This window comes from Ochotona princeps, chromosome 13, assembly GCF_030435755.1.
Source record: "Ochotona princeps isolate mOchPri1 chromosome 13, mOchPri1.hap1, whole genome shotgun sequence".
Lineage (NCBI taxonomy): Eukaryota > Metazoa > Chordata > Mammalia > Lagomorpha > Ochotonidae > Ochotona > Ochotona princeps.
Window position 1 is genome coordinate 26,132,177 of NC_080844.1, and position 27,942 is coordinate 26,160,118.

Below are 27,942 nucleotides of genomic sequence, written 5' to 3' on the forward strand. Positions count from 1 at the left end.
AGGTGGGTTTGTGATTATGTGTGCAGCTGTGTACAGAATTGATGAGAGTCAAAAGAAACACAATAATAATAAAAACTAACAATATCTGACCATTACACTATGAGGTGTCTGGATTGTTCGAGAGATTTCTAGATATATTAACCTGTTATATTCTCAGAGTGATGCTTTGAAGACAATACTGTTACCTGACTTTCGGGACTGGGAACCTAAACCACTTAAGTCGTGTCTGATTCTGACAGTAAGCATCCTGCATAGCAAGCTCTGTACAGGCATTAATTGCATGGCAGGTAGATTTCACTCACAGCACTGGCAGTGATCTTCCAGAAATGTCAAGAATATGCATACTGCCACAAAACATACTCAATCTTGAATGATTTCCTTATGGCAATGTTCAAACATAGCAAAAGCAGCTAGAGTAGCGCTGACGGGCATTGCAGCCCCCAGGTATGCAGTTTGGACTCCGATTTTTACCTCATTTGTGGTACCCTCAGACTTAAAACTTTATTATTACCACGCTGTTCAGTAGGTGGCAATCGTAAGATCTTGAAAATTACTATAATTGCTTAGTATCAGGTATCAATCTGTAACCAATGTGCCAGTTCAATACTTCTCAATTTACTGAGTACTTGCAGCCAGCTAGCGCTGGACACTTGCAAGTTCGTTGAAATGGCTCCTATTAGGTAAGGAACAGGACAGCTCGTCGCTTCAGGATCTGACGCCTAATTCCCACTTCCTGCTCATGTGGACCCCGGGGGGCAGGGCCTGATGGCACAATTTCTGTTACCCAGGTGGGAGAGCCAAATGCCGGGTTTTGACTTGACCTAACCTCCATCCTATCCTTGATAGCATTTGAGAGAGTGAACTAGCTCATCAGGAGTGCTCCTGGAAACACACACACACACACACACACACATACATATAAATTGCTGTCAATATGAAGTCTCACCATCCTCCTCCCCAATACACATACACACACTTTTCACACATTTTAAGAGGTTCAAGTCTGTCACCACAACCTCCACCCCACTCCCTCCAGGCCCCCAGCTCCCACTGCCTGATCCCCAGCCACTTCCCCCAAGTAGGGCGGAGACTGTTTTCCGGCGGGATCCGTTCCCCTGCCCTGGGACGCTGGCCCCACCCCGGTTGCCTAGGCGACCTGGAGCCGCTTCCCTTTGGCTACAACATGGCGACGTCGACGGGGTTGACTCCTGGGGGGATAACCCCCTTGGGGGTGACCCCAGCGGGAACCTCGCCCGAGTCGGAGGTACGCCGCCCCTTTGCTATCACTGTTTGGGTCCCAAGACATCCGAGCTCCCGCACGCGCTTCCCGCGGGATCCTTCGGCGGCTGGTTGGGAGCCGGAGCAGCGTGGAAATCCAGGGCGAGTAGGGGGCACGCTGAGATCCGCCACTGGGGGCCAGCTAAGGCGTACCTTGTGCTTGAGATCGTAAATGGTATCAGTTCTCTCCCCGCGACAGTTCTGTGTTCAAAGACCCTCACATCACATGCTTTTACCCAAATGAAAAAAAAAAAAAATTAAATGTTCTCAGACTTTAAAATGGATACCGGCCCCTGTTTATGAATCGCTAGTGATTCTGTAAAGATCACAGATGGGAGTTGCCGTGGAATGCTAGTAGCTCCTTGGTGATGGATTGATTAATGTTGGAAGGCTGGCTGTGTTCCTGTTAAGTGTATCATTTTCTCTAAACAGACAATACACTGATAGAAGACAAGACAAAGCCATAAAAACTGGTCTTATGTTTAAGTTGATAAGTCGTATAACCTCCTTGGACCAAAGTAATCTCCTGAATAGTCTCCAAGTAAAGCTGTGTTGTCTGTAGCTGCCTCCCAAAACCAACTTTAAATGATAAATGGGTTTTAGGTAATCTTACTTATAAACTTAATATCCAGATATTTTTAATAAAGAGAACATCTGCGTGCTAGATATTTAGCATGTCTAGTTTAGATTGTCACCACTGAATCTATCATACAGTTCCTAAAAAGCTTTAGTTTATAGCTCTAAACGTGAGTAATGCTTTAATTAACACTGCTTTGTTTGACTCTTATTAGTCAGTCTAAGCTGAATTCTGTGTGCGGAAGATACGTATTCGCTTCAATTTTATAAATGAAGAAAATCACGGAACCAATAATTCTGCGCCAGGCCCAGTGATAGACCAGTCATTCCCAGTGCAGCTACCCCCCTCAGCTATGTGCAGCCCACTAAGGCTTTTGAAATGAGCATTTGTTTAAAAAAGCAAAAAGAAATAGACAAACAATAACAACAACAAAAGAACAGTAGGAAGCCAGAAACTTCCATGTGAACTGGAATATCTGTAATGCAGTTTCAAAAGCAGCATGGGGAATTTCCCAATTAAATTGTGTTATTTAAACATAGACAAAAACTTAGAATAATGCAGTTTTCAGTGTACACATCCACACACTCACCCACGAAGGCATTGTCTAAGACTGATAACTATAGGTCTTAATGAATTTGCACCTACATTAATATATTTGTACATATCTATGTATATGAATATGTGTGTGTGTGTGTGTTTAAACAGGTTCGAAGTCTCTTGTTCACAAAAACATCACTTTTTACTTTGGGTGAATCCAGCAAACGGGCTGGTTATAGACAATAGATAATGATCTACCATCAGGACTGTCAGCTTATATGCTTGCTATCCACTATGACACACAATTTCAAAATTTTTCTCAGTATCCTGAATCTCATTTAATAAAATGGAGAAATTCAGTTGACACTCAGACTCATTTTTCAGTGCTTGTTTGCTGGGGATAACATATTGATAACGTTGTGTGGTTAAAACTCTGTTTTCTATCCTTGTGAAAGTCAACTGCCTATAATCCGTGGAGAAGACAGTTGCTCCATAGAGCTCTGCCACTTAGTATGATGATGAGTCCTGCCCGCCACCCATTTGTGCTGACTGGGGACTTCAAAGGTTTGAAGGAAAAGATAGCAAGACCCTTTCTTGTCGTCTTCAAGGCTGCAGCTTTTCCGTTAGATACTGAATGCTTTTTCTCGGATTCAATTCTTTGCAAAGTCGATCTCCTGGGACCTAGTCCTTTATGGGGTCAATTCTAATAAACTCTGTTTCCAAATTGACTTAGCCAGTGGACCACTAGGCAGCTGAGCCAAGCAGTATTGAAATATTTCTTTTCTTGCCAAGTCTATAAGAAACAAAGCATACACTTCCAATAGTCAGAGGTTTCCTATTTGTTGCTTGTGGCCAGCATCTAGGCTAAAAACAATTACCCCCAATCATATAGTAGGCACTCAATAAATTATGATAACTGCCGTAATTATAATCTTGGGTGGTCTGATGTATGCCAGGAAAGGTAGTTATCATAGACTAACATCTATTCTTGAGACACTGTGAATAAGTAGAAAGGAGATGCAGACCCAGAGAAGTAATTTTCTCTGTGGCATTGCATTAGCTCGGACTGCCAGCTATGAATTCAGTATTCTAGAGTCTTTTGTAATACTGGAGTGAATGTCTTCCTTTAAAAGTTAAAGCCAAACATAGTATACGCTTGCATTGGGGAAATCTCAACTGAACTTGAGCTGTGGTTATGCAATAAGGTGGAGGAATCCACCATGGTGGGAGGGTTTGGGGAGGGGTGGGGAGAACCCAAGTATCTATGTAACTGTGTCACATAATACAATGTAATTACTGAAGTTAAATAATAAATAATTAAAAAAAAAAAAGTTAAAGCCAACTTATGGAAGACATTTGTATGAACTCGTAAGAACAGAGAAAAGGACAAAAATCTAAAAACGTTTACTATCTGTAGATCTATAGATGAATAGAATGTATAAGTGATGCTTTAATTCAGTGATCAACCTTCTTCTGATCGGTGGTTCAGAAATTGGCCTTCTTAGTATATTCAACCTTAATTGGGAAATAAAATCACTTAAAGTAGTGTGTTTGAGTACCTAGTTCATATCCCACCGTTTATATTCTGATCAATTTCCTGCTAATACACCTCCTGCAGAAAGCAGGCGATGGCTTCGTTACTTGAGTCTTTGCTATTCAGGTGGAAGATACAGGTTAAATTCCAGGATCCTAACTACGGCCTGAGCTAGTCTAGCCATTTGGGGCACTTAGGGAATGAACTGAAGAGAAAAAAACAATTGTTTGTTTCTGCTCTCTCCTTTGCCTTTGAAATAAAAGGTAAATAAATAACAAATTTAAAAAATATACTTCAATTCACATTAGTCTCAATGGAAATTGTGAAAGATTATTTCCCAATTATTTCTTCTGAATAATACCACTTAAATTGTCCCTACATCTTTTAATATGTGACATTTGTTCATTAAACTCAAGAGCACATTTAGATAATCTCAAGTAGAAAGCTAGTATTACTTGGTACAGAGATAGTCGATGTGTCCAGCAGGCGGTAGATAATTTTCTGTGGAATAACTGGTGCCTTTGGAGCTTAGGAAGCGGCCCCTATTCCACCATTGGCTGAATAGAGAGAAAACTTGGGTTCAGGAACAAAATGATTAGGTTTCTGCAATTTCAATATCATTCAAGAAATATCTGTTGAAATTATTCCTAATCAGTGTGAATGAGCACATAGTGACTACCTAGTGCAGTCAAACTGCAGACTATGGGTCGATGCAGAGGAAAGTCTGTTAAAATATGTTTGAGAAGACTGCCAATACATCTCAAAAGGTTAGCACTCAGTCATAGAACTGGGCAAACACTGATAACCCCTGGCAAATACTAGCTGTGGTCATGGCAGTAACAAATATGTAGGCTTGTCCCACTTCTCACCATTGGTTTTATGGCTACCTTGTTATTAAAATCTGTGTCTGCCTCCATCTTTTGTATTATCTCTCAAGTAATACAACACAAATCATCTTCAATATTTTGTTAATATTTAAAGTTTTATTTACCTAAAGTCTTAATCAAAGGTGAAATTAATTTGAAATGCAGATCTGATAATTCAAAAAAAAGTAAATCTGATTTGCTTTTGAAATTTGAAGAATTCACACGAATCTCTTTTGTCAAGTCTTATTTTTAAAATATCATGAAACCTTGTGATTTCTTTATATAGACCTCATACATTTCCTATTGTCTATAACCAAATCAGTTTTCACATTTTCATTTCCAGTTAATATTACTGTTAAAAACAATTGCCCTTTCTTCCCCCCACCCCTACAAAAAAAAAAGTTCATTTATTTGAAAGGCAAAGTTACAGAGAAAGAGAACCAGATAAAGAGAGGAGGGAGAGAGATCTATCTGTTAGTTCATTCCTTAAGTGGTCACAATGGCCAAAGCCGGAAGCTTCCCCTGGGTCTCAAGGACTGGGGCCATCCTCTGCTGCTTTCTCAGGTGCGTTAGCAAGGTGCAAGATTAGAAGTGCAGCAGTGGAGACTCAACCAATGCCCGTATGGATGGCAGATGTCACAAGCCACAGTTCAGTCGCTGCATCATAATGCCAGGCTCAGTAATTGGCTTTTACATATATGTTGTACTCATAAAATCATCTTACCAACCTTTTTATTAACTCAACCAGTGTTAGTACTCTCTGAGGTTTCTTAGGTATGAATTTGTAAGCTTTAAATACAGGATTTTTATTTCCTCATTTTTAATATGTAAGTCAAATATTTAGTTTTGTTGCTCTGTTAGAACCTCCATGGTGGATTGAATTGCAATAGTGTTACTAGTGGTAATCTCTTTAAGTTCCTGGTTTTCATAAGAATGACTTTAGTATTTTACCTTTCATTATGATGTTTGCTGTTAATTTTGGCAAGTACTGTTTCTTCCCAGTGTAGAGTTTTATGGCTGGATTCATAAAGTGCTTGTTTATTATCTGTTTATATAATCATAATTTGTATACTTAGATTTGGCAAAAAAAAAAATGTGTTATAGCTGTTAGTGATGATCCAGCTTTGGATCTCTCAAATTAATCCTGCTAGCCATAAACTTACTATTCTTTTAGTTCTTTGCTGAATTCAGTTTTCCAAAATAAGTTTTAATTACAAATTTGCACCTGAATTTATTAGTCAGTGTAGTAAATTTGGCTAGTTTAGAGATTTGTGTGTAGGTTAGGTGGGTGAGCGCAGTGGCGTAGTAAGCTAATCCTCTGCTTGTGGCACTAGCATCCAACACAGTCACTGGGTCATGTCCCAGCTGCTCCATTTGTGAGCCTGCTCCCTCCTAAGCCTTGGCAAACAGCAAAGGATGGCCTAAGTGCTTGGACCCCTATACTCAGGTGGGAGACCTGAAGGAAACGCTAAGCTCCTGGTTTTGAATTAGCCCAGCTTTGCTCATATCAGCCATATAGGGAGTGAACCAGCGGGTGGAAAAATCTTTCTCTGTATTGTCTCCTCTCTGTAGTTCTTTCAAGTAAAATAAATAAATCCTTTTTTAATGAACTCTATAGTAATTATTGCACAAATAGAGAATTTTTGTGGTGTTTACTAGGTAGAATTTCACTGGAGCATATTGGATTTATAAAAGGTGAGGTTCTAGTTGAGTTCATTTTGATGAAGTTTGGCTCCTCCTTTTTGATAACGTACATTTTCTTGGGAAATCATTGATTTCTTTAGAATTTTAAAATATATTTACACTTAACATGTCATATACTTATTTTCTTTCTTTAATCATATCAGCCAGAGTTTACTTAATTCACTCATTAAATAACAACTTCTTTCTTACTATTCTTTCATTGATTTATTTTCTTTCTATTTTCTTAATTGATCTATAGAAAAATTATGATGAGCTGGGTGAGGCAGTCACTTTGGACACAAAGTTTAGGGGGATCTCTAAAACCTCAGTAATCCAGGCAAAATACACTTTAATGCAATACCATAACATTAATTTTTAAAAGTCCATGAATGGTCAAAAATTTAAATGAAGCCAGGATCAGCATTACTGCTCCTTAATTCATTTATTTGCAGGTTTGATGAAAGCCCTTCTAACTAGAATTTCTACACCAGACCAGGCTGAATGTCTCTGTAATTAGGAAATTGCTCATTGGTGAAATCTGTTATTTTTCAAACAAGTATCTGTGAAGAATCATTTTTGTGTAAAACACTGTAAGTGCAAAGTTGCCTTTGGAATCTAGCATTCTAGAAAAAGGACATATCGGGGGTTACTTTAAAAGATTTTTGTAAAAATGAAGTGAAAAGACGATGCACATTTTCCATGATCTTTTTGAAGGTCCTTTGGACAAATGTGGAAGTTTATATGGCATTGGAAAGAAGAAAATTAAAGGCAAGATTATCTGATAAATAATACCAGGTTTACAATGTATTGCTCTTGGAATAGCTGCTTAAATCCAGCAGGTGGTAGAATAAAATGAATTTGCAGTGTAGTTCAGCTTACATATTTTCCTGGTTGGAGATGTAATTTTACACAGAAAGCCATAATTACACATCCACTTTTTCATTTCACTGATGAATTTTCTATTGCTCTTTTTACAAATCCAGAATGTATGTGTTGAAAGAGTAAAGATTTTTAGCCACCTAGTATTCTTTCTAATGCACAGCAGCAAAATCACAAAAAAGGTCTAGTTAAAAATGAGTCCAGTAATACAATATAAAATACAACAAAACCGCTTAGATGAGTCTCCAAAGTTTGCCACACTTAGGTAAAAAAATGAGGCACTAATATTAGGCATGTTAACTAGAATTAATTCTTATCCAAGAGGTTGATAATTGGACTGTCTTTCATATAATTCTTGTGTGACCTACTTTTCCCCATCCAGAGATTTTTCAGCCCAAATAAATTGATCTGAATGTCTTTGTAATTCACTTTTCATGTATATCTTTATTCATTATTAATGACAATGAACTTATATGTATTAAAACATATAAAATGATTTTAATATGAATCCAAATTTAGGTTCAAATGACTTGCCTTAAGTCATAAAATTAATCAGTAGTCAAACCACTATGAGATTCCCAAACTTCTTTCAGTTCCTCTTTCATCATGATTTACCATCTAAAAAATGTCGCCATGTGATGAATATGAATTCATTCCTTAAGAAATCTGTGTTGACATATCAGGATCTTCAGAATTCCAGAAAGAAGTAAAAGATTAAATTATTGTCCCTGAGGAATTTACAATCTAATGGAAATGACAGTATAGGAATAATCATACCTTACTGCTGATAAAAGTGTGTGTAACCAAAAACCACTTAGTGAATATATAACCTGTGTATTATAAAACAAAATACTACTACCTTATAGAAAGACTGAGTGCATTTAATCCAGTTTATAGGTATCTCAATGCCTACTAGTTGCAATATCCTAATTTAGGTTAAATTAATCATCCTAGATTACAAAAATATGGCTACTAATGTAGCACATTTTATTTGTAAGCCATGTTAGTAAAAATAAAAGTATAGTATGAGATTAAGTCGATAAAGTATTAGGGTTTGTGTTTTTGTGCTCTTGAAACAAGAGTAAGGGAAATGTGGGGCATGGTCTGGTCAACTCTCGCGAACCATTTCCTTGATCCTATTTACTGCAACCCATTCACCTGGAAGATGCAAAAGTTATTTGCTAAATTAAAAGACATTTGATTGCTTAAGTTCCAAATCCCACAATTCTTGACTTTGGTTAGCTACTGTTTTCTTGGCTCAGTTTCTTAGTGGCCTCTTTCATGTTCCATTCACAGCTCTTCTCTACATGCTCTGGATTTGGGTAGCCTCATAGATTGTCACACACGCAGTTGGTTCCTAAATCAGCATCTTTAAGCTTGACTTTCCTAGCACCAGCATTTCCATTTTAGCTCTAAAGCGTCTCTGCTATGTGCAGCTCACCTTAAGCAGAACCACTAAATGGAAACGCGCCATCTTGCCTTTGTAGAACTACCATTGTCTTCTGTCTCTGTTTCTATTGGTGTAACAGAGGCACCATACTCAACTGTGCAGCTTGTGCTCTCAAGAGTGTCTGCTCAATACCTTGCACTCTGTGACTATTCAGCAAGTAATGTGGGATCATTAAATTTGAGTTCTTCCACAACGTATTTATAATGTCCACTTCCCAATGCATTTCCAGTTGCTCCTGTAGTCATATCACAGGTGAGTATTGTGAACACCTTGACATTTCCAAATGTCCCTGCAGGTTCTGTGTTGATTATCTTAGTCGTTTACATGGAATGACCTCCAGGACCTTTCTTTGTCCTGTCCCTGTCCTTGTTTCTCCTTTTACACTGAATGCCATATTGAATGTGGCTCTTGGCTCACTTAGCATGTGATTTTTTTTATTGGAAAATCAGATATACAGAGAAGAGGAGATACAGAAAGATCTTCCGTCCACTGGTTCACTCCCCAAATGGTCGCAATGATCGCAACCTGAGCTTGTCTGAAGCTAAGAGCTTCTTTTGGGTCTCCCACCCAGGTGCAGGGTCCCAAGGCTTTGGGTCGTCCTCGACTGCTTTCCCAGGCCACAAGCAGGGAGCTGGATGGGAAGTGGAGCAGCTGGGACACAAACTGGTGCCCATGTGGGATCACAGCACTTGCAAAGTGAGGAGTTAGCCAATAGACCATCTCACCCAACCTTTACCTTTTAAATAGATAAAAATAAATCTAAAGAAGCAAACACTGATCTTTGCATTTAATATGTAAAGCATTTTCCTAAAATAACTCATGCCACTTTTTTTTTAGAGAGATGATGAAGTTCAGGAACAGGAAAAGATACTGTCTCCAGATTTTCTTTCAATTGCTCAGATCACTGACTTGCTAAATGAGGATGAAGTTGGACTTCAAACGTAAGCATTCAGTATTACAGTCAAATATAGAACAGTTATAGCTCTGCACCTATAGATTAATGTGATATATTGATAACATATTTTAAGCCTTTTTATAATTTCTAATATTGTATTGTGCAATAGAAAACACCAATATGCTCAAATTTATGCTTTATACATGGATTACGTCTTCTTTGTGGGAGAAATACAGTGCAAATCAGCTTGTTGATACCAACCAAAAGAGGAACTTCCTGTTAAAAGCAACTTCTAGCAAATGCTATCTTCTGTTTCATCTTTCTTTCCTTTGTAAACCTATCAATGTACCTGTAAGAACCGTATTATCTGGGGCCTCCATCCTTCCCTAAAATGTGTAAGCAATAGTTTTGATGAAACAGATAGTGAACAAATTTTATTTTCTTATAATAAATGGTGAATATTTGTCATTCTTCTGTGATTTTTATCAGAAATCTAGCGAGGCTGTGCTTATCCATTGCTTAAAAAATGCAAATATAACTGAATGCTTAGACAATCATTTTAACACATGTGCAAGTCAGATTACTCTTGAGGCCTCTTATTTCCACAGGTCATTTATGTAGAACACGACAGTCAGACAAACCAACATAGTTTTCTAAAAGATGTTTTTAGCAATTACTCTTTTGAAAACTTATCTCACTTTAAAATGAAAGCCTAATTGGACCTCATGTGCAGGGGCTGATACAGAGTGCTGCGCCATGACATCTCCATGTCTGCTTTCTACAAGCCAGTCCTCAGGGCATAATGGATAAATAGAATGCTACTCTATCAGTGGTTATCACCGGCAAATCTTACGAGTATTATGGAATAGAGGCAATTTACTACTGAAAAGGCAATATGACAGATGTATTGGCTGCAAGAGAAATTTGAGAAGGGAAAGCTTATCATGAGCAGCCAAATAACTCTGAAAGATCTTTCCCAAGATGCACTTCACCCCCGGCACTTGCACACTCTGCTACAAATTGATGATCGTGAGCCATACTGCCTACTCTGCATTTGTACAGGTACTACTATCTGCGTTGCCCAAGTGTTCCAAGTTGTAGATATTGAAACAAGTATCACCAGATCATTTTTAACATTTTGTAGTAATCGGTGTTTTTTGAGAATTCTGGCTATGGATGTGAAAGTTGATAAGTAAAATGCAATCCTTGCACTGATAACAGATGATATGTTTCATTAAAATACAATCTTCCATTTCCAGCTCATATTCAGTGTTACACATTATTACAATGCAAAACTGTAGGTGCTGAGAATTAAAATAATACAATGCAAGTAACAGGTACATAGTACACTTTAAAACTTATTTATACTAAATATGTATTTAGCATGATGCCTTAACTAAAATGTGTCATTACATACAAATGGCATTTGTATTTGTGTATATCAGTGTATGTTGTGCTGTGTGTTACCAGGTCTCTTTTGTTGTTAAATACTTGAAATCTGAGAATATTTTTAATTTTTAGATGTGAGGTCTAGAACAAAGCACATTACACAAAACATGATACAGACATTAGCAATATAAAAGCAACTAGTTTCTACAGCAGGTGGAATTTTTTAGACTGTCTTATTAGTATAGAAAACACATAAAGTAACCCCAAATATCAGAAAGTTATTTCTCAATAAATGTCAATGTTATGTTGGGAGTAATAGTTTTCTGGAGGTTCTTTGTTTAACATTTGTAATACTAATACTGAAATATTTGTGATCAGTGATTCACTTTGAGTTTTAAAATAGCATTATTATAAATAAGAAATATATACTTTTCCAAACAACAGAAATGTAATTTACTTGTCCTGTCACCAAATGACATAAATCAATACATTTCCCTGCTTTTAAAAATTAAAACTGGCCTCCATGAAAGCAGCCAACCACATGAAACATTAAATTAACATTAAAGCATTTTTCTGGAATACGCTTTAAACACAGTTAAATGTCCGGGTACATGTTTTGTGATCTCTCAACTGCTATCAATCACAAGTGTTTTAATGTGACCCTGATTTTATTAACAGATCCAACCTAAATACTGTTTTTAAAAGGATGGGAGCTAAATTGAAAGCAACTACATAAACACAGAAATAATACTGAGACATCTTTTAATAAATTTTCCATAACTGGGCCTCCATGAGCTGTTTAACTTTTGCCTTAAGGCATATTTCTGCATGTCATCACATTTGAGAAGTAAAATGCACTCAGATTTCAAAACCATGCAAGAATACTCTATTTTTACAGGAATTCTTATTGAGACACAGGAGTTACATCAGCTATCATGTAGCAAACTCCTAAAAATGTAACTAAGCTTTCTTCTTGCTTCTTTCTCTCACACTGCCGCTGCACTCACCTGTCTGTCCATCCTTGTTCTATTTGCCATTAAAAAAAAAAAAAACAAGAAAGCTTTGCACTCAAACTGCAGTAATGTCATGCTCCAAATGTCTTCTTGCATAATCCTCATTAGAATGAAATGACTAAGAAAGAGTAGAAATGGTAAATACTTAGCCTGTAGTTCAAATCAAAGGGGAAAATTCAAATGGGCCTCAGAAGAGTGGTGGAGGGGGCTTGGAGGAGAGCAAAGGTTGGGGAAGGTCAGAATGATTTCCCCAAAATATTCCAAGGCACGTAAGTACTTGCCTTTTTTTAAACACAACTGAGCACTGAAAAATGGATGTTAAAAGCAAAGAATATATGCAAATATTCAGGTCAAATATTTAACTGCAAAGAAATACCATGCAGATGGCAGATGGAGAGTACACTTATAAAGAAAATTAGTTGTTAGAAATTAACAGAAAATGTGACACGAAATCAGATCATTAAAGAGGACATCAATTCCACAATGCAAGAGAGTAAGGAAGAGATGAAAAATACGTAATTAAGAAGCTTTTAGAAGTAAAGAGAGAAGTAAGGGTGAAAATTACAACTCATGGTGCACTTACTTGCCTGAAAATCAAGTCAGTAATGTGGAAGATAATTTTAAAAAACACTTAGAAAATGTAGATTAAGTAATTAGAAGATGTTAGGACATAAGTCTGGCATAATTTTTCAGAGAACATAGTTTTCACAAAATAAAGGCTTGTTTTTTAATATTTTAGTGAAGTAAAACTTCATGTATTGTCTTATCTCTAGGATAAAGCAAGTCACCCTAGTGAGGACAAAGGTTGAAAGCCTGACTCTCCCTTAGCAGTGTGGGAAGCAGGAATCATAGAATGACAGGTCCACAAAGGTATGGGGTGAAAGACTGATTCCAAAGTAAAAGGCAGATTTGTTTTATGGTTTAGCTATAGTGGCAAGAAGATCACGGACTATGAGATCACATTAAAAATGTTAGTAGAAAAATGCAATTAAATGCTGCATTTGTCTTTGGTGCAGAAAGTTTAGAAATTTGTGCACATATGGAACCTTTATGTAAAATGCATATGATAATACGAGGCATGGATTTCAAAATTTTGCACCAAAATATACTTACCTTTAAATCATGTCCTTGAATTTTTTGAGATACCCTTATATATACAACAAGTCAGAAAGTTTGTTATCTTCCTCATAATAATGGTTAAAAGATGAATCAGTGAATTCATTCATGCTTTTAGAACAACAAAACTGCCAATGTAAAATTGTGATATAAAAAGCTGGGAGTTTATCTTGGGACTCATTTAAAATTAAAATAAAGGCTAATAGGATAATAGTAATAGACAGAAACAGTTATTCCAGTACATGTCAACAAAAAAATAGGTGAGAAGATGAGAAAAAAGTAACCTAGTTTTCTCTAATGATCTAATTTAAACTGAGAGTTATAGTTAGCAAAGGGTCACCAAGGTCACTATCCCTAAGTTTACCAAGAAACCTCTGACAAATGCATGAAGAAGAAAAGCCTTCGAAACATACCTATTTTTTTTTAATTTCATTTGATGACACAGTTCCATAGACTCTGGGATTCCCCCAACCTCTCCCTCCATATTGATTTCCTCCATATTATTACAGTAGTATAGATCATAACCAGTCATAATTCCATCGTTGTGGGCCTGGACCATGCAGGGAGTCCAGCATATTATTGTCCAGATAAATTCAACAGTTTCATTGGGAGATCATCCTTGATCTGAAAGCAGAACTGACAGAATCTCATCCCCTCCAATGAAAAGCCACTACACAACTTCAACAACAGAAAGTTTACAACATCATGAAGTTAATTGACATGGTACTGAGTGACCAGTGTGTTAGAAAATGCAAGTTCTTAATCACATCCTGTAACTACTTCATTGACATCTCAATTTTAGTTTATATATAACCAACTGCTATAAACCTTAAAATGGTTATAGCGTACTATTCAGTTGTCTCTTTTCCCCCTTTTTTTCCTCATATTTATATTTAGGTGCTTATAGTATTCAGGTGTGATTTTTACTGAGCTTTGTGAATTTTAGGATAGTCCAAACAGGCCATAACTCTAACAAGCCATATGTTAACGATTGAGGAACAAAACAGTTTTAGGAGGGGTGTGCAAAGAAATCTTCAATTCCTTAGTGAGGAGTAACTGATGATCTTTGTGTCCCTACCTAATAAGGTATATGGGAGTCCAAGCTGACTTTTTCTTGTCTGTCATAAGCTTTCCTTATTGGTCTGTCTCTATCTATCTGATCTAATTTGGGGGTCTCCAGAGCGATCCTGATGGTCATTGCAAGAGGACATTCAACTTCCTTCGGGAATCGGGGAGAGGAGCCTTCTCTGGTCCTTACTTAGCTCCAACCTTGGCTCTCCACCCTCTCTTGAAACATATTTATTTTTAAAGCTGGAGAATGGCCATTCAGCACTGCAGTTAATATAGCCCCATGCCATATCTGAGTACCTGGGTTTGAGGCCTGGCTCCAGCTCCTGGCTTCAGCTAATGCAGACCAAGTAGGTCGTGATGACGACCCAGGTAGCCGGCTTCCTGCTGCCTAGGTTATGAGACCTTTACCTCTCAGGCTATGACAAAAAAAAAAAAAAAAAAAAAAAAAATTACATGTTCTAAAAAGTGAAATTCAGTTTACAAATAAAAAAAAATAGGATGACAGTGTTTCTATTAGATTAATAGATGTTAAAATTATAGATAAATTCAAATGAAATGAAGGTGTAAGAAAGATCATGTGAGGCTGATGGAAGATGAGGGAAGTTTAACAATATGTTTTTTAACATTATCAAACATAGCCTAGGGATGCCATTTTACAAGCTTGTTTCAAAAATCTATTAGTGGTTTGTTAAGCTCTTCATCATTTTTCTGAACGCTGGTTCCTTAGGGAAGTGAAGGTGTTGAAGCTCATTTCGGAAGGTAGATACTCCCAATCTTTTCTCACTGTTGTTTAGAGCACCCTCTTACTGAGGAAACTAATACTGCATGAAGGCTTTCCACAACCCTGCTGAATATTTTGGATACATTTTTTAAATATTTATGAATATTTTTGAATATTCATTGCAACCTTTTCCTTATTCTGTAGCTTTATTTTTTTTTTCAATCTGGAAAAAAATGTCCTCAGTGATTCAGAAGTTTGTCCTCTTATAGAACAACATGTGTTTATTTCTTCATGATTTGTATTTTGATGTCATGCTTCAGAAATTTTGGCCAACACAAATGTATACATTATTCTATTAAAAGTATGTAATGTTTTTTATTGATATTTAGATTTTAATGCATTTGAAGTTGGGTAGGTAGTATATCATTTTATGTGTCTAACACCATTTTTTTAGTCCATGGATCGTTCACTGATTTGAAATACTATGGTTGTCATATACCAAGTTCCCATCTGTATTATATATATGTTTATTATATACATATACTATACACATATGCGTATATATACATACACACATATATATAGTGCCTACTACCAGTTGAGTCTTATGCTTGACAAGTTGCACCAAAATGGAAAATCATGCAGTACATAAGAAACCAGTCATGTTGATTTAAAAAATAAGTATGCGCACACCCATGCCTATGAGGATACTTCAAAAAGGTCTTTGAAAATGAAATTAAAGCATTCATTTATTTTTGGTACATAAAAATTTAAATCCATCCATAGCTTTCTCATAATTTGATTTCTCATTTTTGTTTTGAACTTTTTGAGGAAATCTTGCTTATACATATGTAATGCATAGAACACCACAAACAGGAAATTTGGAGGCAGGTTAACTTCAGAGTTAGTTTAGTCAGTCTGAACAGCATTATCAGGAACTGAGACTTAATCTTGGGTCTGATTTCTCTGGTGATGGCTTCCAGTAGCTCTCATTTACTTTTAAAATTTCTATTCAAGAGAATAAAGAATCCTTATTCTTAGTTATGCATTAATAGGAACAATTTAGTAGAGTGCCAATCTTAGGAAAAACATTATTAGAGGGCAATATCAAATACTGACTGTCATTAAATAGCATTAAGGGAAGGGAGTGAAATTACAATGACTGGCTTATAATAATCAGAACTCAATTTTCAAAAATTTATTAATTATTTGAAAGGGAGAGAGAAGGAGACACACACACACATACACACAAAATCTTCCATCCGCTACTTCACCCCCCAAATAAATGGCTGTAATAGCTGAAGCTGAGTCATCCAAACCCAAGAGCCAGAAGCTTCTTCCAGGTCTGTCATGTAGATGCAGGGGCCCAAGGACTTGAACCATCTCCACTGCTTTCCTGGGTGTGTTATCAGGGAGTTGAATTGAAATGGCGCACCAGGACTCCTTCGGCACCCATATGGGATGCCAGCTCCACAGGAAGCATCTTCATCCGCTTGCCACAGCAGCACCCCCTAGAATTTTCTCTTGAGTTTATGATTTATCACCGTAGACATAACGGATGTTGAAGGGTTCTTTAAACCATACAGGCAACAGCTTCATTCTCAAATTGTTTAATACTTCTGTGTTTATTATATAGACAATCTATTTCAATATTATGAATAAGAACTTACTGTTTTGAAGATTTCATTATAAAGTTAAAGCACATATCCTTCCCCACCCTCATCACCAAAGTCACATATAAGCAACAAGAAAATACCAGTTCTATCTTTATCAAAAGAAAGAGAATGTTGAAAGTTCAAACCACAAAATATAATTTCCATGATCGTAACAGATTAAGCAGACATACAGCCGACAATCTAAGAGGATGCAGAGTTGTAGATTTTAGAATGAGCCAGAAAACATTCATTTTCCCGCAGGTAGAAAATCCTGAAGTGACCCTCTGGGAGCAACAGCAGGGCCAGGACCAGGCTGTCCAGGTTTGGAACAGACACACTGCAAGAAAAAGATTTTTGCTTTACTGTTTTAGGAAGAATCTATCCATAAGATGTTGTTTGTTTGTTTTTCACCGCCAGTTGAAAGCAAAAGTAAATGCTAGAATAATTGACATAAAGTTACCTCAAATGAAAATACCCACTTATTTGTAACATGGGTGTGTCTACATTTTCTAATGTATTTCCTGAAAATAGCTACTCAAGGACAGAAACACATTTTATGCAAAAATACTGGGGCTGGGAGGAAGAAATATCAAGCAAAATGACAAAAAGGAAAACATCCGAAAGACAGTTATGAGCAGACAAAATATGATCAAATGTTTTATCATGAGTTAAAATATGAAACAGTCACAACGCAAGGATTTAGAAGCTCAAGGAAGAGCTAATAGGAAGTAAAAAAGGTTACAAAACATGTTTTTATTTAAGAGCAAAAATGAATTATCTTCCAGAATGTGAGGTGAAATTTATAGTAGTCCTCTGTAACGCTGTTGGAAATGTACTGACAGAGAAACTAGTAATGAAAAAAATATGCAAACTGAAAAGGAAATAGAAGTGAAAAATGTTAAAGTGGAGCCCAGCGGCGTGACCTAGTGGCTGAAAGTCCTCGCCTTGAATGTGCCGGGATCCCATATGGACGCCGGTTCTAATTTCGGCAGCTCCACTTCCCATCCAGCTCCCTGCTTGTGGCCTGGGAAAGCAGCCAAAGACAGCCCAAAGCCTTCGGATCCTGCACCCGCGTGGGAGACCTGGAGAAGGTTCCTGGCTCCTGGCTCCTGGCTCCTGGCTCCGGAATCGGCACAGCACGGGCCATTGCACTCACTTGGGGAGTGAATAGGCAGATGGAACATCTTCCTCTCTGTCTCTCCTCCTCTCTGTATATCTGACTTTGTAATAAAAAATAAATTTTAAAAAAAGTTAAAGTGAAAAATTATGCCTGTAATTAATAAAAATCTATATCTGAATCCTTTTTGAAAAAACTGAAAGTAGAACAAAATATTTAATAACCTAATTGCAGAATATTTTCAGAAATGAAAGAAAACTAATATTGTCAATAGGAAACATTGAATTTCAGGAGAAAAAAGTACTAGTAAGATTATTATGAGTCAAAGACAAAAGGAAGTATAAGAAGAGGGGAAGAAGGAGAGCAAGAAAATGAAGTGTAAGAAACAAGAGAAAATAAAGTTCGCTGTCTCTTTCTCACAGTGTGTGTGTGTGTCTTTTAAGTGCCATTTTGTGTGTAAGAAATGTGATGTGTAACTGAATATTTTTTATGTTACAGGTATTATGTAATTTCAACTTGAGAAAAAAAATATCTGTTTGACCTCATTTGACCTCATTTGTCTGAATCCTTTTTGTTACAGAAAGCTGGGAATGTTTTTGAAATTCAAAAACGTTCAGACATCTTTAAAGGATGCCATTGTACTGGATTATTATGTGTCTGGATTTTTGTGGGCCAAAGGAATGGAGTTTTCTGCTATCCAGCATTCAAAATTTATGACTTTACTAGATATGTTACTTCAAAATCTTAAAAGTAAGTATACTAGTTACCTCCTGTTTAAAAAGGGGAAGTTCCGTCGTCCATCTAAATTTACAGTCTTATATAGAAGTCTCTGATTTTATTGTAACTCCTTTGATGGGAATTATAGGGTTTTCCTGGTTACTGCAGGGATACAGTACATGACTGAATTGTAAAACCCACAAGTAATATTTAACAAGACTAAAGTTCCCATCATTTTCCCTGGGAATACTAATTTCATTTAAACATCTTAGTACAATTCAAGCTACAAAAATTTAGGGATTCTGATGCTGTTGTAATTCACTGTCAATCTAAAACTACTCTGAAATTAAAAGCTTCCCATCTGGTATAGCTCCTATGATGAAATACAATACAACCGTGAACAGAAATGAACGAGGAATCTTACAATGCATTGTATCAGAGATTGTATGTTGTTATTGATGAAAGCAAGGTTCCAAGTGGTGTGCTTTTGTTTACTAAAAGCAAAAAATAGAAAATTATTTATTTTATGTGTATATGCACAAGAAATAGTGGAAGAAAATAAAGTGGTCATTGGACAACAGGCATGCGATCCTGAGGAGTTCTTTATATGGTGGAGAAATAATGAAAAATGGAAACATGATGAAGAGAGAGGCGTGAAGAGAGAGAGAGAGAGGGAGAAAGCATGTAGATTCACATGAATCACCTATGGAAAAAGTTAAATTTTGAAAGACTACAGAGCTGGAGAGTCCAGCTTTTTTTCTTTGAGTATTCATAAATTCAAAGAAACAGAATAAAGAAAGCTGAATCACACTGGCTCTCTCAATCCAAATGAGATGCTATTTCCATTTTAAGATTTTTTTTCCATAATTTATAACTGAATAAAGGATATGTCTTTTGAATGGAAACTTTATATTGTTGATAATACAAAAGTGAATTTCTGAAACTGGAACAGGATCTATTGGGAGAGTGAAAGTACATTTGTAAAACCTAAATAGAAATAAATAATAAAAGGAGTTTTGATTCTTTTTTTTTTTCTGGTAGGAAAAAAAAATAATCCCCTTTAAACCTTTCAAGCTAACAAACCATAGTCATCATCAGGAAAGAATGTACTTTTAGGCAAGCGTGCCAAAGAATGAGGTGCAGTGTGTTTACCCTTAAACTCCGCGGAAATAGAGTCCTGAGTACAGTCAGTCTTCCCACTTAAGCAACAACTTAATAAGCCAACGACTGGAGGGCACAGGCGAGTCTGCTGGTGGTAGGAACAGTCAGTTCCCTGTGGGAACGGCACAGAATTTTGATCTGATCCTTGTGTGAAACCTGTGCTGCATAGCAAAAAAAGAGCTTTGAGACAACCCACATAGAGTCAAGCTGTATCAATCTAATAGTTTGTGGAACATGGGAATTGCAAAGCCATGCAGTTAGGCTGTTCTCCATATATGTGAGTTCCATAGGTGTGTCAATCAACCACAGTCTGATAACACTTGGAGGAAAAAAAAAAAGCCTGTCTAGACATCTCTGTTGTCATTATTTTCTAAACAATACAGTATCACTGGTATTTACATAACATGTACGTTATGTTAGACAGTAACAGTAATTTAGAGGCAATTTAAAGTGGATGGAAATATTCTAAAGATTGTGGTTATATGCCAATATCACTCCATGCTACAGGAGAGATTTGAATATTGGGATCTGGGCATTTTGGGAGATCCTAGAGACTATCATGTGCAAATACCAAAGGACAACTGCATACAGTTTGCAATTTGTTTTTTCTAGGGTCTGGGCAAGCACAAGCTGTGGAGTGTTTGATCCGCTTGCTGTTTAGGCCCTCACCCAGATCCAAGGGGCTAGAATGATTTTCCTTTAGAGGACATTAGAAGCTCCAAAGTACTTAACACCTGTGATACTACATGGTCTTTACCTTACATAGGAATAATACAAACAGCATGCATGTAGGATCATCTTGTACAAGCCACAGTGTTTCACAGATATTGCTTTTTTAAGGTCACATTTAAATTTATGAAGACAAAAAGTAGAACTCGGAGAGACTAGGTATCTCCGTAAGCTCACAGCGATCGAGAAGCCATCCTCTTGGCTGCAACGTCCACGGTGCCTGTCAACCTTGCACAGGATTCCATCTTAGTTACCAGGAGCCTCACATGCATTCTTATTTGCTCCTCACAAGACTCTAATTTTGAAAATAGATATTATTCTTATTCTGCATGTGAGGGAAATAAGAATTGGGTCACCTAGCAGGTGAGCGTCAGTTATGAGGCAGCTCCCAAAGTCTTCCAATTAATTCTAAATCTGGTACGTTATTTCCTCATTCGCAATTTTTCAGAATAAAAATTATGTTTAACAGCCCTCAATGCTTAAGTGGTTTAATATTTTGTATTTTAATCATGTCACTAAAAGAGGTTTTTCAAAGAGCAAATATTTCAGTTAGATAAGTGAAATGATAACTTCCCTAATTTTTAGAAGCAATTAGTTACAGAAAGACATTAGACCTAAGAAAAACAGTGTTAAGAAGCTTTTTCTTAAGCATAAGGAAATGGTCATGCAAATGTAATTTTGTGTTTGATAACTGTTAATTTCATCTGAAGTATAGTCAATTATCTAAAAATTTCTTTTTTCCTTCTGCATCTCTAATTAATATCATTTTATTAATTAAACAATTTAGAGTTGCCATTCATTTTTGAATTGATTTTACCCAGCAGACTTTTGATTTCTGAAGCTACTTCCACTGTTTTCAGAAGAAATTTGTCATGGAAAGAGAAATGTAAATCGAATGCAGTTGCATTTAGAATGGCACAGGAAAGCCTGGCTAACCAGCAGTAATTCAGTGTGTTGCATTAGACCAGAATACTATGATAGATCAACCAACTGGACTTTAAGAAACCAAATGTTACTTATTCTGTAGCTCTTTCTCTAGTTATCTACATCTTTCTGCAATATAATGGTTTTATAATTTTTACTAACTCCTACAAGTAGAATTGAATCCAGACTCTAAAAAGGACAGTTTTGGTTTCACTATATCTTTTCCAAATTTTGAACTGTGACCATTTTATTAGTACATATGGTTTTTAGGATATTCAACATTTACATTCCAGAGGAAAAGTGTTTTACTCCAGAAGCTACTGGGTCCGTCAATAAGCAGATGTTCTCACAACTTGCTTTTGTCTGTACAGCCACCCCACCCCTAAAAAGTCCAATCGATAAAAGGAAGTGGAAAGTTACTGATAAATCCCTAGGAGAGACAGATACTTGGTGGAGAGTGTTCTCAGTGAGCAGCTTGGTCTCCCAGAGGGCTCGTTCACGTATTCCGCTGTCTCTTGGACAGCCTCAGTTTCTCCAGAATCTTTGAACTCTCCACCTCCAGATGCCACAGTTCTAGGTCCACACACCTAGCACTGATTGGCAAGCCAAGGACTCTCTCCCTACTACCTGAATGCATTCTACAGGGAGAGAGGTGGCAGCAGAGTCTATGTGGAAAACAAGTAATGCTTTTCCTGCCTCAAGGAAAAATGTAATTAGCAAAAAAAAAAAAAAAAAAAAAAAAACACTCCTTTTTATTGTATACACACGCTAAAACTTAAGCCTGATATTTTTGATCCATATTCATTGCTCTCACACTGAACAGTGCTACAGAAAACAGTTTGGGTGTGTGTAGCCTAAAGAGAATAGACTAGAATAATCGAATTGTGGGTTTTTGGTAATCATGGCAAAACGGTGTCATGCTTTGTGAACTCTCCTCTGGATCTCATGAACATCACTGGGTGTGTGAGAAGCACCCTCCCTGAGGTCTAAGTCTACAAAAGCAATATTTGATACTTTAATAAAAATCTGTATTTCTGACCTATAAAGAAATCTTCAGGCATGAATGGTAGAGTCAGAAAAAAAAAGTGTGGCATACTCTGTTCATTTCCATCTCAATTTTCAGTTGAAACTTCATTTGTATGATAACTGAACCTGACAATTGTGTCTTCCCAGCTGAATCAACCAACGTTTTTCAACAAGTCTTTATATGTTTGTGTGTGTGCGTGTGTGTATTCTATACAGTTGTAAATGTAAAGAGCATTTTACATATCAATTAGATCTTACAACAGAAATGAGCTTCCAGTAAGAGCATCATGGTAAACTGTAGCTGGACTTTGTCAGTTGCTCATCTTTCACACGTAGTATGAAGAAACAGTAAGAGTTTGACCACTTGTCTTCTCAAATGCAGAACAAAGTAAATTTTGGCCTATTTAGGATATTATGAGTTATTTTGTTCTCCAAAACATGTATCAAGATAAAAATTTCAGGGATATAATATATATATATATATATATATATATATATATATATATATATATATATATTTGTTTACTTATTTCAGCACTACATGTGTCATTGGAAGAAAGTATAAAATGGCTTGGGGAAGTTTTGGCTGAAATAGGACCAAACCACTCACACAAAGATGAAGAATGGAATTTATTTGATGTAAAACAAGCCAATGCCATTGTTGACTACTTACACATCAGGTATGGATTTCTAATAGCATTTATTTTTAATTTCATAACTTCCAGGAAGTAGTTATTCAATGAAACCAATTCACTGTTTAGCAAATTAAGAAACTTTATGGAGTTTATGCTGTAATTCACCCAACCAATAAATAGATAACATTCAAATATTCAATCTAATAAATAAAAACCAGATCATCAAACATTTTGACTAAGCATGTGCTCTTACAAAATGGATTATATTTGATAAATATAATTTCATCTAGACTTATGAATTACTTAAGAATTATCCAAGAATTTTTCTTTGTATTTCTAATTATTACTGTTGCATTAATACAATGATTCAGATTCTATTACAGTAGAATTTAGGTAGTTGATTTGTTCGATGATTTAATTTTACACTTAAAGAGTAAAACTCATTTCCAGTTATTTCAGTTTTTTAAAATGACTTGTGTTAGAAATCAAAGAGACTTATGTATATGCTTCCTCAAATGTATTATGTACCTTGAAAAATTTTGTGATACTGAACAATTAAATTCATTAGTAAGTCCTTCTGCTTAGAGAATGATGGTCTATGAAGGCAAAGCATTTTTATTACAGTGATTCTTCACTGGCGATGGAACAAATCTGTCTTTTTATATAATCTGTCACAAGGTCTACATTAGAATCATGTATCTCTCCAAAAGAATATTCTTGGAATTTGCAAATATTCGAAAAGAGAAGGTAAAAAAAGAACCTTTCTTTTGCTTAGAGAAAATCATCTGTAGAATATGTTTACTCTATACATTCCTCTTATGCCATATATTCTAACATTTTCCAAGTTTAAAATTTAAATTCTTATTCACAGTGCTAAATGATTTCCTAGACATACCCATGGTTTGCTTGGCAAGGATCCTGGTTGTAGCTTTGAAGGCTTATAAATATTAGTGTGTTTAATGTGATAAAGTTTATATACTGTTTTCTGGCATGAATTAATAGTGGCATATGATATCATGTTTTGTATAATCACATTTGATATAATAATTTCAAATTACAGAAACAGTTCCTAGTGGGTATGTTTCAGTAACAGCTATAGTAGTTTTTTCATCTGTTGGAGTAAGGCAATGTTGCTGTGAGTGCAGAGGAGAGATGAAGCTTTTCTTTGGTCATCAGTGTAAAGGGGAGAGAATTGGAATTTATTTGGCTTCATTAGAATTATCAAACCTCACTAATCTTAATTTATTTTTCCTACCCAACAAATCCAAGTGATGTCAAAAGTTAACTTAGTTTTCTGAATCTTGATGGATGATTTGAATGTACAAAGGTTCTCCTTTCCAAAAAAAAAAAAAAAATACCCTGACTTGAATTCACACACCCATTGCTTTTTAATGGATTGTGTTAGTGGTAGGATCACCTGCTAATACAACTCAGAGAGACTCAGCTGCCTGAGGATTTCAAATGAATTGAAACTTTGATCCATTACAGCATTGAGGAGAAGCCATTATTATACATGCTCTGTAGCTACGTTTTGCAAATGTTAATTTCTCAGTTATATTAAAATCAATTTTCTTAAATAGCAAAAGGCAGTAGAGTGAAAGAGAAACCACTAAGACAATTTCTTTTAGTTTGGCATTTTGCTGTATTATGAATCTATTAATTTTCCCAAGCAGCAGGAAGGGAATTAGAAAAATTCAAATGTTATCACAAACAGAATATTAGAAGTCAGACCTTCTGTAAAATTTTAACTTTCAGTAATATGTTGCCAAGCTCTTGAAAACTCACTAAAAATGTTTGTTTCCACCACCTTCTATCCTTCAGGTCTTTGAGGTTTTTAGGTAGAAGAGGAACACTTGTTTCTTCTTAAATTAATTCCACTCTTTGATATGCAGACAATATTTTCCAGGAAAAATCAGAAGGCTTCTAAATGGATTTCCATTCATGTCACATCATTTTCCAGGTGCTGTTGGAACTTAATTTAATCTTGAAACAGTTCAGGAATGTGAGAAGCAATTGATATGGAAACAGATTGTAGAATTTACTGTCATTGATACCAGAAAAAAAAATTGACTTCATTTTAAAACAAAACTTAATAAACAGGGTGATGTCTAATGTTCCTTAGGGATAATATGTTCCTTGGTTTTAAGATAGGGAAAGTCAAGATTCAATTTAATTGTTCCCTTATCCTAAACTTATCCAATTTTCACAGGTTGATTTACTGATATCATTCTAGTTCTGTGTTATAGTATCATTGTCTCCAAATATGAATCTTAAACTTCTTAGCATTTCAGGACAGTTTCTTTTGGCATAACAATGATGTCAAAGTCAATGTTTGCATTTAATATCATTAGCCACATCCATATGAATTTTCCTTTAATAAATGCCTTAATACATTTTGTTTTTCCTGAAACAAATCCATCAAAACTGCACAATCATTGTGTCTTTCAGTTTATTTCAACACTACAAGCTGTATGAGTTTCTGTTTTATTTTACCAGAGAAGAAATTGTGATCGGAACTGAGGTAAGTAATTTATCTAGATGGAACCAATTAAGCTGGATCACTTAATGCATGCTGATCAGCATCTGGATATTTAACTGCTTCAAGCAACTTCTTGTCAAGATTATTCAAGTGTTAATATAACTAACTACCAGTTTGCAGAAAGAATAATTATATGAAGTGAGCTTTGGATTTAGAATATAAGCTGTCTTTTGCCATTAAAAACACTGTTAATCACATATACTTTATGGATTTATGGGTTATTTGAGCTCAACTGAATAGACTATGTATGTCTTCATACAAATAAAATCAGGAAAATAAGATAAATTAATTCAGTTAAATCTTTTCTAATTTCACATTAATTTTCAGTCTATTCATTGTTAAGGCCTAATTCAAATTCCACTTCCTCAATGAAGCAACCATATCTTAATTACCGCCTATCTCAGACAAAGGATTTGGACAAACTCTTTAATCACAGTCTATGATTTCGTTTCAATTGATCTCTTCTTGCTTAATTGTGGCTACTTTACACCAATAATCACATAAATATGCAGCATGTTACATGGTTTTCTGAATGTTTCCTGTGGGTTGATATAGTCAATACAATTCAGCAGTAATTGTCCCAAAGGCTAAGTTCATCTGCTCTTGTTTCCCTACCATGTTTGTCTTATAATGTAGGGCACAGTGCATGCAACATCAGTTCCTCAGTAGTTTACCTGGATGCATGGTTGGATATCTTAACATACAACCACATATTTGAAAACATTAGAAATCAATTCTAAGTAAAAAATGTACAGGAGGCACAAACTGTCAGGAAAAATGTTTTGAATGTGCTCAATTGTGTTCCATATCTTCACATTTTTCTTCACAATTATCCTGATACTTAAAACTAAATATAGTGTGCTAACTCTTCTGTCTTCCTGAATGTTGTTATTCCAAAATTTATAAATTGCTTACTTCAAAACCATCTCAACTGCCATCAGTCATCCTCCTGTTCAAGTACTTTGTCTAATGCAAACCTTGTAAAGTTCGCTACAGTAAAACAAGGAACTTTTTTATTTTTAATTTCCTTAAAGTTATTGCTTTGTAATCTCTTCAAACTTTTGCTAAAATTAAGTGTCCCTTAAAAAGTTTCCCTGAAAATGTTCCCATTGTATAATTGTATCTTATGGCATGGCAGTATTGTAATAGCGAACAGTTTGTTACACAACCCTATCTAGCAAAAGTCTCAGACTATAACAGTGCCTTCAGTGGTGGAATGACTGAACATTTAGAGTCATCAAGAAAAAATTTCAGCTAGAGTCCCTTGCCCTTTCTTATCTGAACAATCATGCCTTTATTCTATATTATAAGGATATATTTAGGTGACATTTACGCTTATGGAAAAATAAAATGAATTAAGTAGAAAAGGAGTGACATTTTTCTTTTCCCCAAGTGATGAGAGCAATGAAAAATTCTTAGAGAAAAGATTTGGGTCTTTCAAGAATTAGTCCAATCACAGGCTTTTAAAAGATTAATGAAAGCAGATACTATAGCATAATACTTTATGGCTTTGTGTTGGAGGATGCTCAGGGTGAATATCTGCTTTTTAATTAATGACCTTTCATGGCGGATACAGAGGCCTGTCCCACTAACATGATTATTCATGCTGATCTTAGCACTATGAAACCAAATAAGGACCACATGATGGCCATATGAATGTTTTAAATTTAACTGTTAGGCAAGCATCCAGATAATACTGATGAAATTTACTTTCTTTCTTAATTATGAATGGAAGAGTAGAAATAAAGGAAAATCTCTTCTACTGATGGGAATGTCTAGTTTGTTAATGATGAAAGAATGATGACGTGGAACATAGTTATTATTCAATCCTTAATTAAATAATGGATCCAGTCAACTATGGTCAGCGGCTTGTTAGCATCACAAAAACAGGGAAAAAACAGACATTACTGGACTCCAAATAAAATTATATAAAACCACACATGAATTGCTTTTCTAGACATTTTAACTGTCCAATCATCAGATCATTCTTCTAATACTACTCATTTACTGGAAATGCTGAAGACAGATGGAAAAGTTAATGATTTGAGAGGAATGAAATTAACCAAACAAGTTGTGGAGGTGGAGAATCTACAGGACAAAAGATGTAGACTATTCAGCAAACAAATTGCAAGGAAATGAAAAAGTAGATAAAAAATGAACCTGCAGATGAATTGACTAGCTTACATTCAGTTCAGTCTAGATGTTTTACTTTTACTCTCCAAGGAACAAATAAATCAAAACAGAGGACAGTCATGGGATTATCAAGAACTCTGAACATCAGCTACATATGTGATAATAACTGCATATTAATTTCTGGAACTTATAAATGTGATTCTTTTTGTGGCAAAAGGGACTGTGATTAGATTTGAATTAAATCAAATTTGAAATGGGGAGGATGGTTTGGGTTGTTCAGGTGGGCCCAATATAATC

The 27,942-nt window shown here is 35.8% G+C and overlaps 1 protein-coding gene across 1 annotated transcript in view; it reads left to right on the top strand.

Annotated features, from left to right (window-relative positions):
- Window positions 1-1,161: 1,161 nt before the first annotated feature.
- Window positions 1,162-27,942, top strand: part of CABCOCO1 (ciliary associated calcium binding coiled-coil 1) — a 96,047-nt gene continuing 69,266 nt past the window's right edge. The window contains exons 1-5 of the mRNA XM_012926488.3: window positions 1,162-1,264; window positions 9,642-9,745; window positions 18,362-18,531; window positions 22,874-23,018; window positions 25,422-25,494. Coding sequence (XP_012781942.2) covers window positions 1,184-1,264; window positions 9,642-9,745; window positions 18,362-18,531; window positions 22,874-23,018; window positions 25,422-25,494 — 573 coding nt within the window. The 5' untranslated portion in view covers window positions 1,162-1,183. The remainder of the gene's footprint in view (window positions 1,265-9,641; window positions 9,746-18,361; window positions 18,532-22,873; window positions 23,019-25,421; window positions 25,495-27,942) is intronic.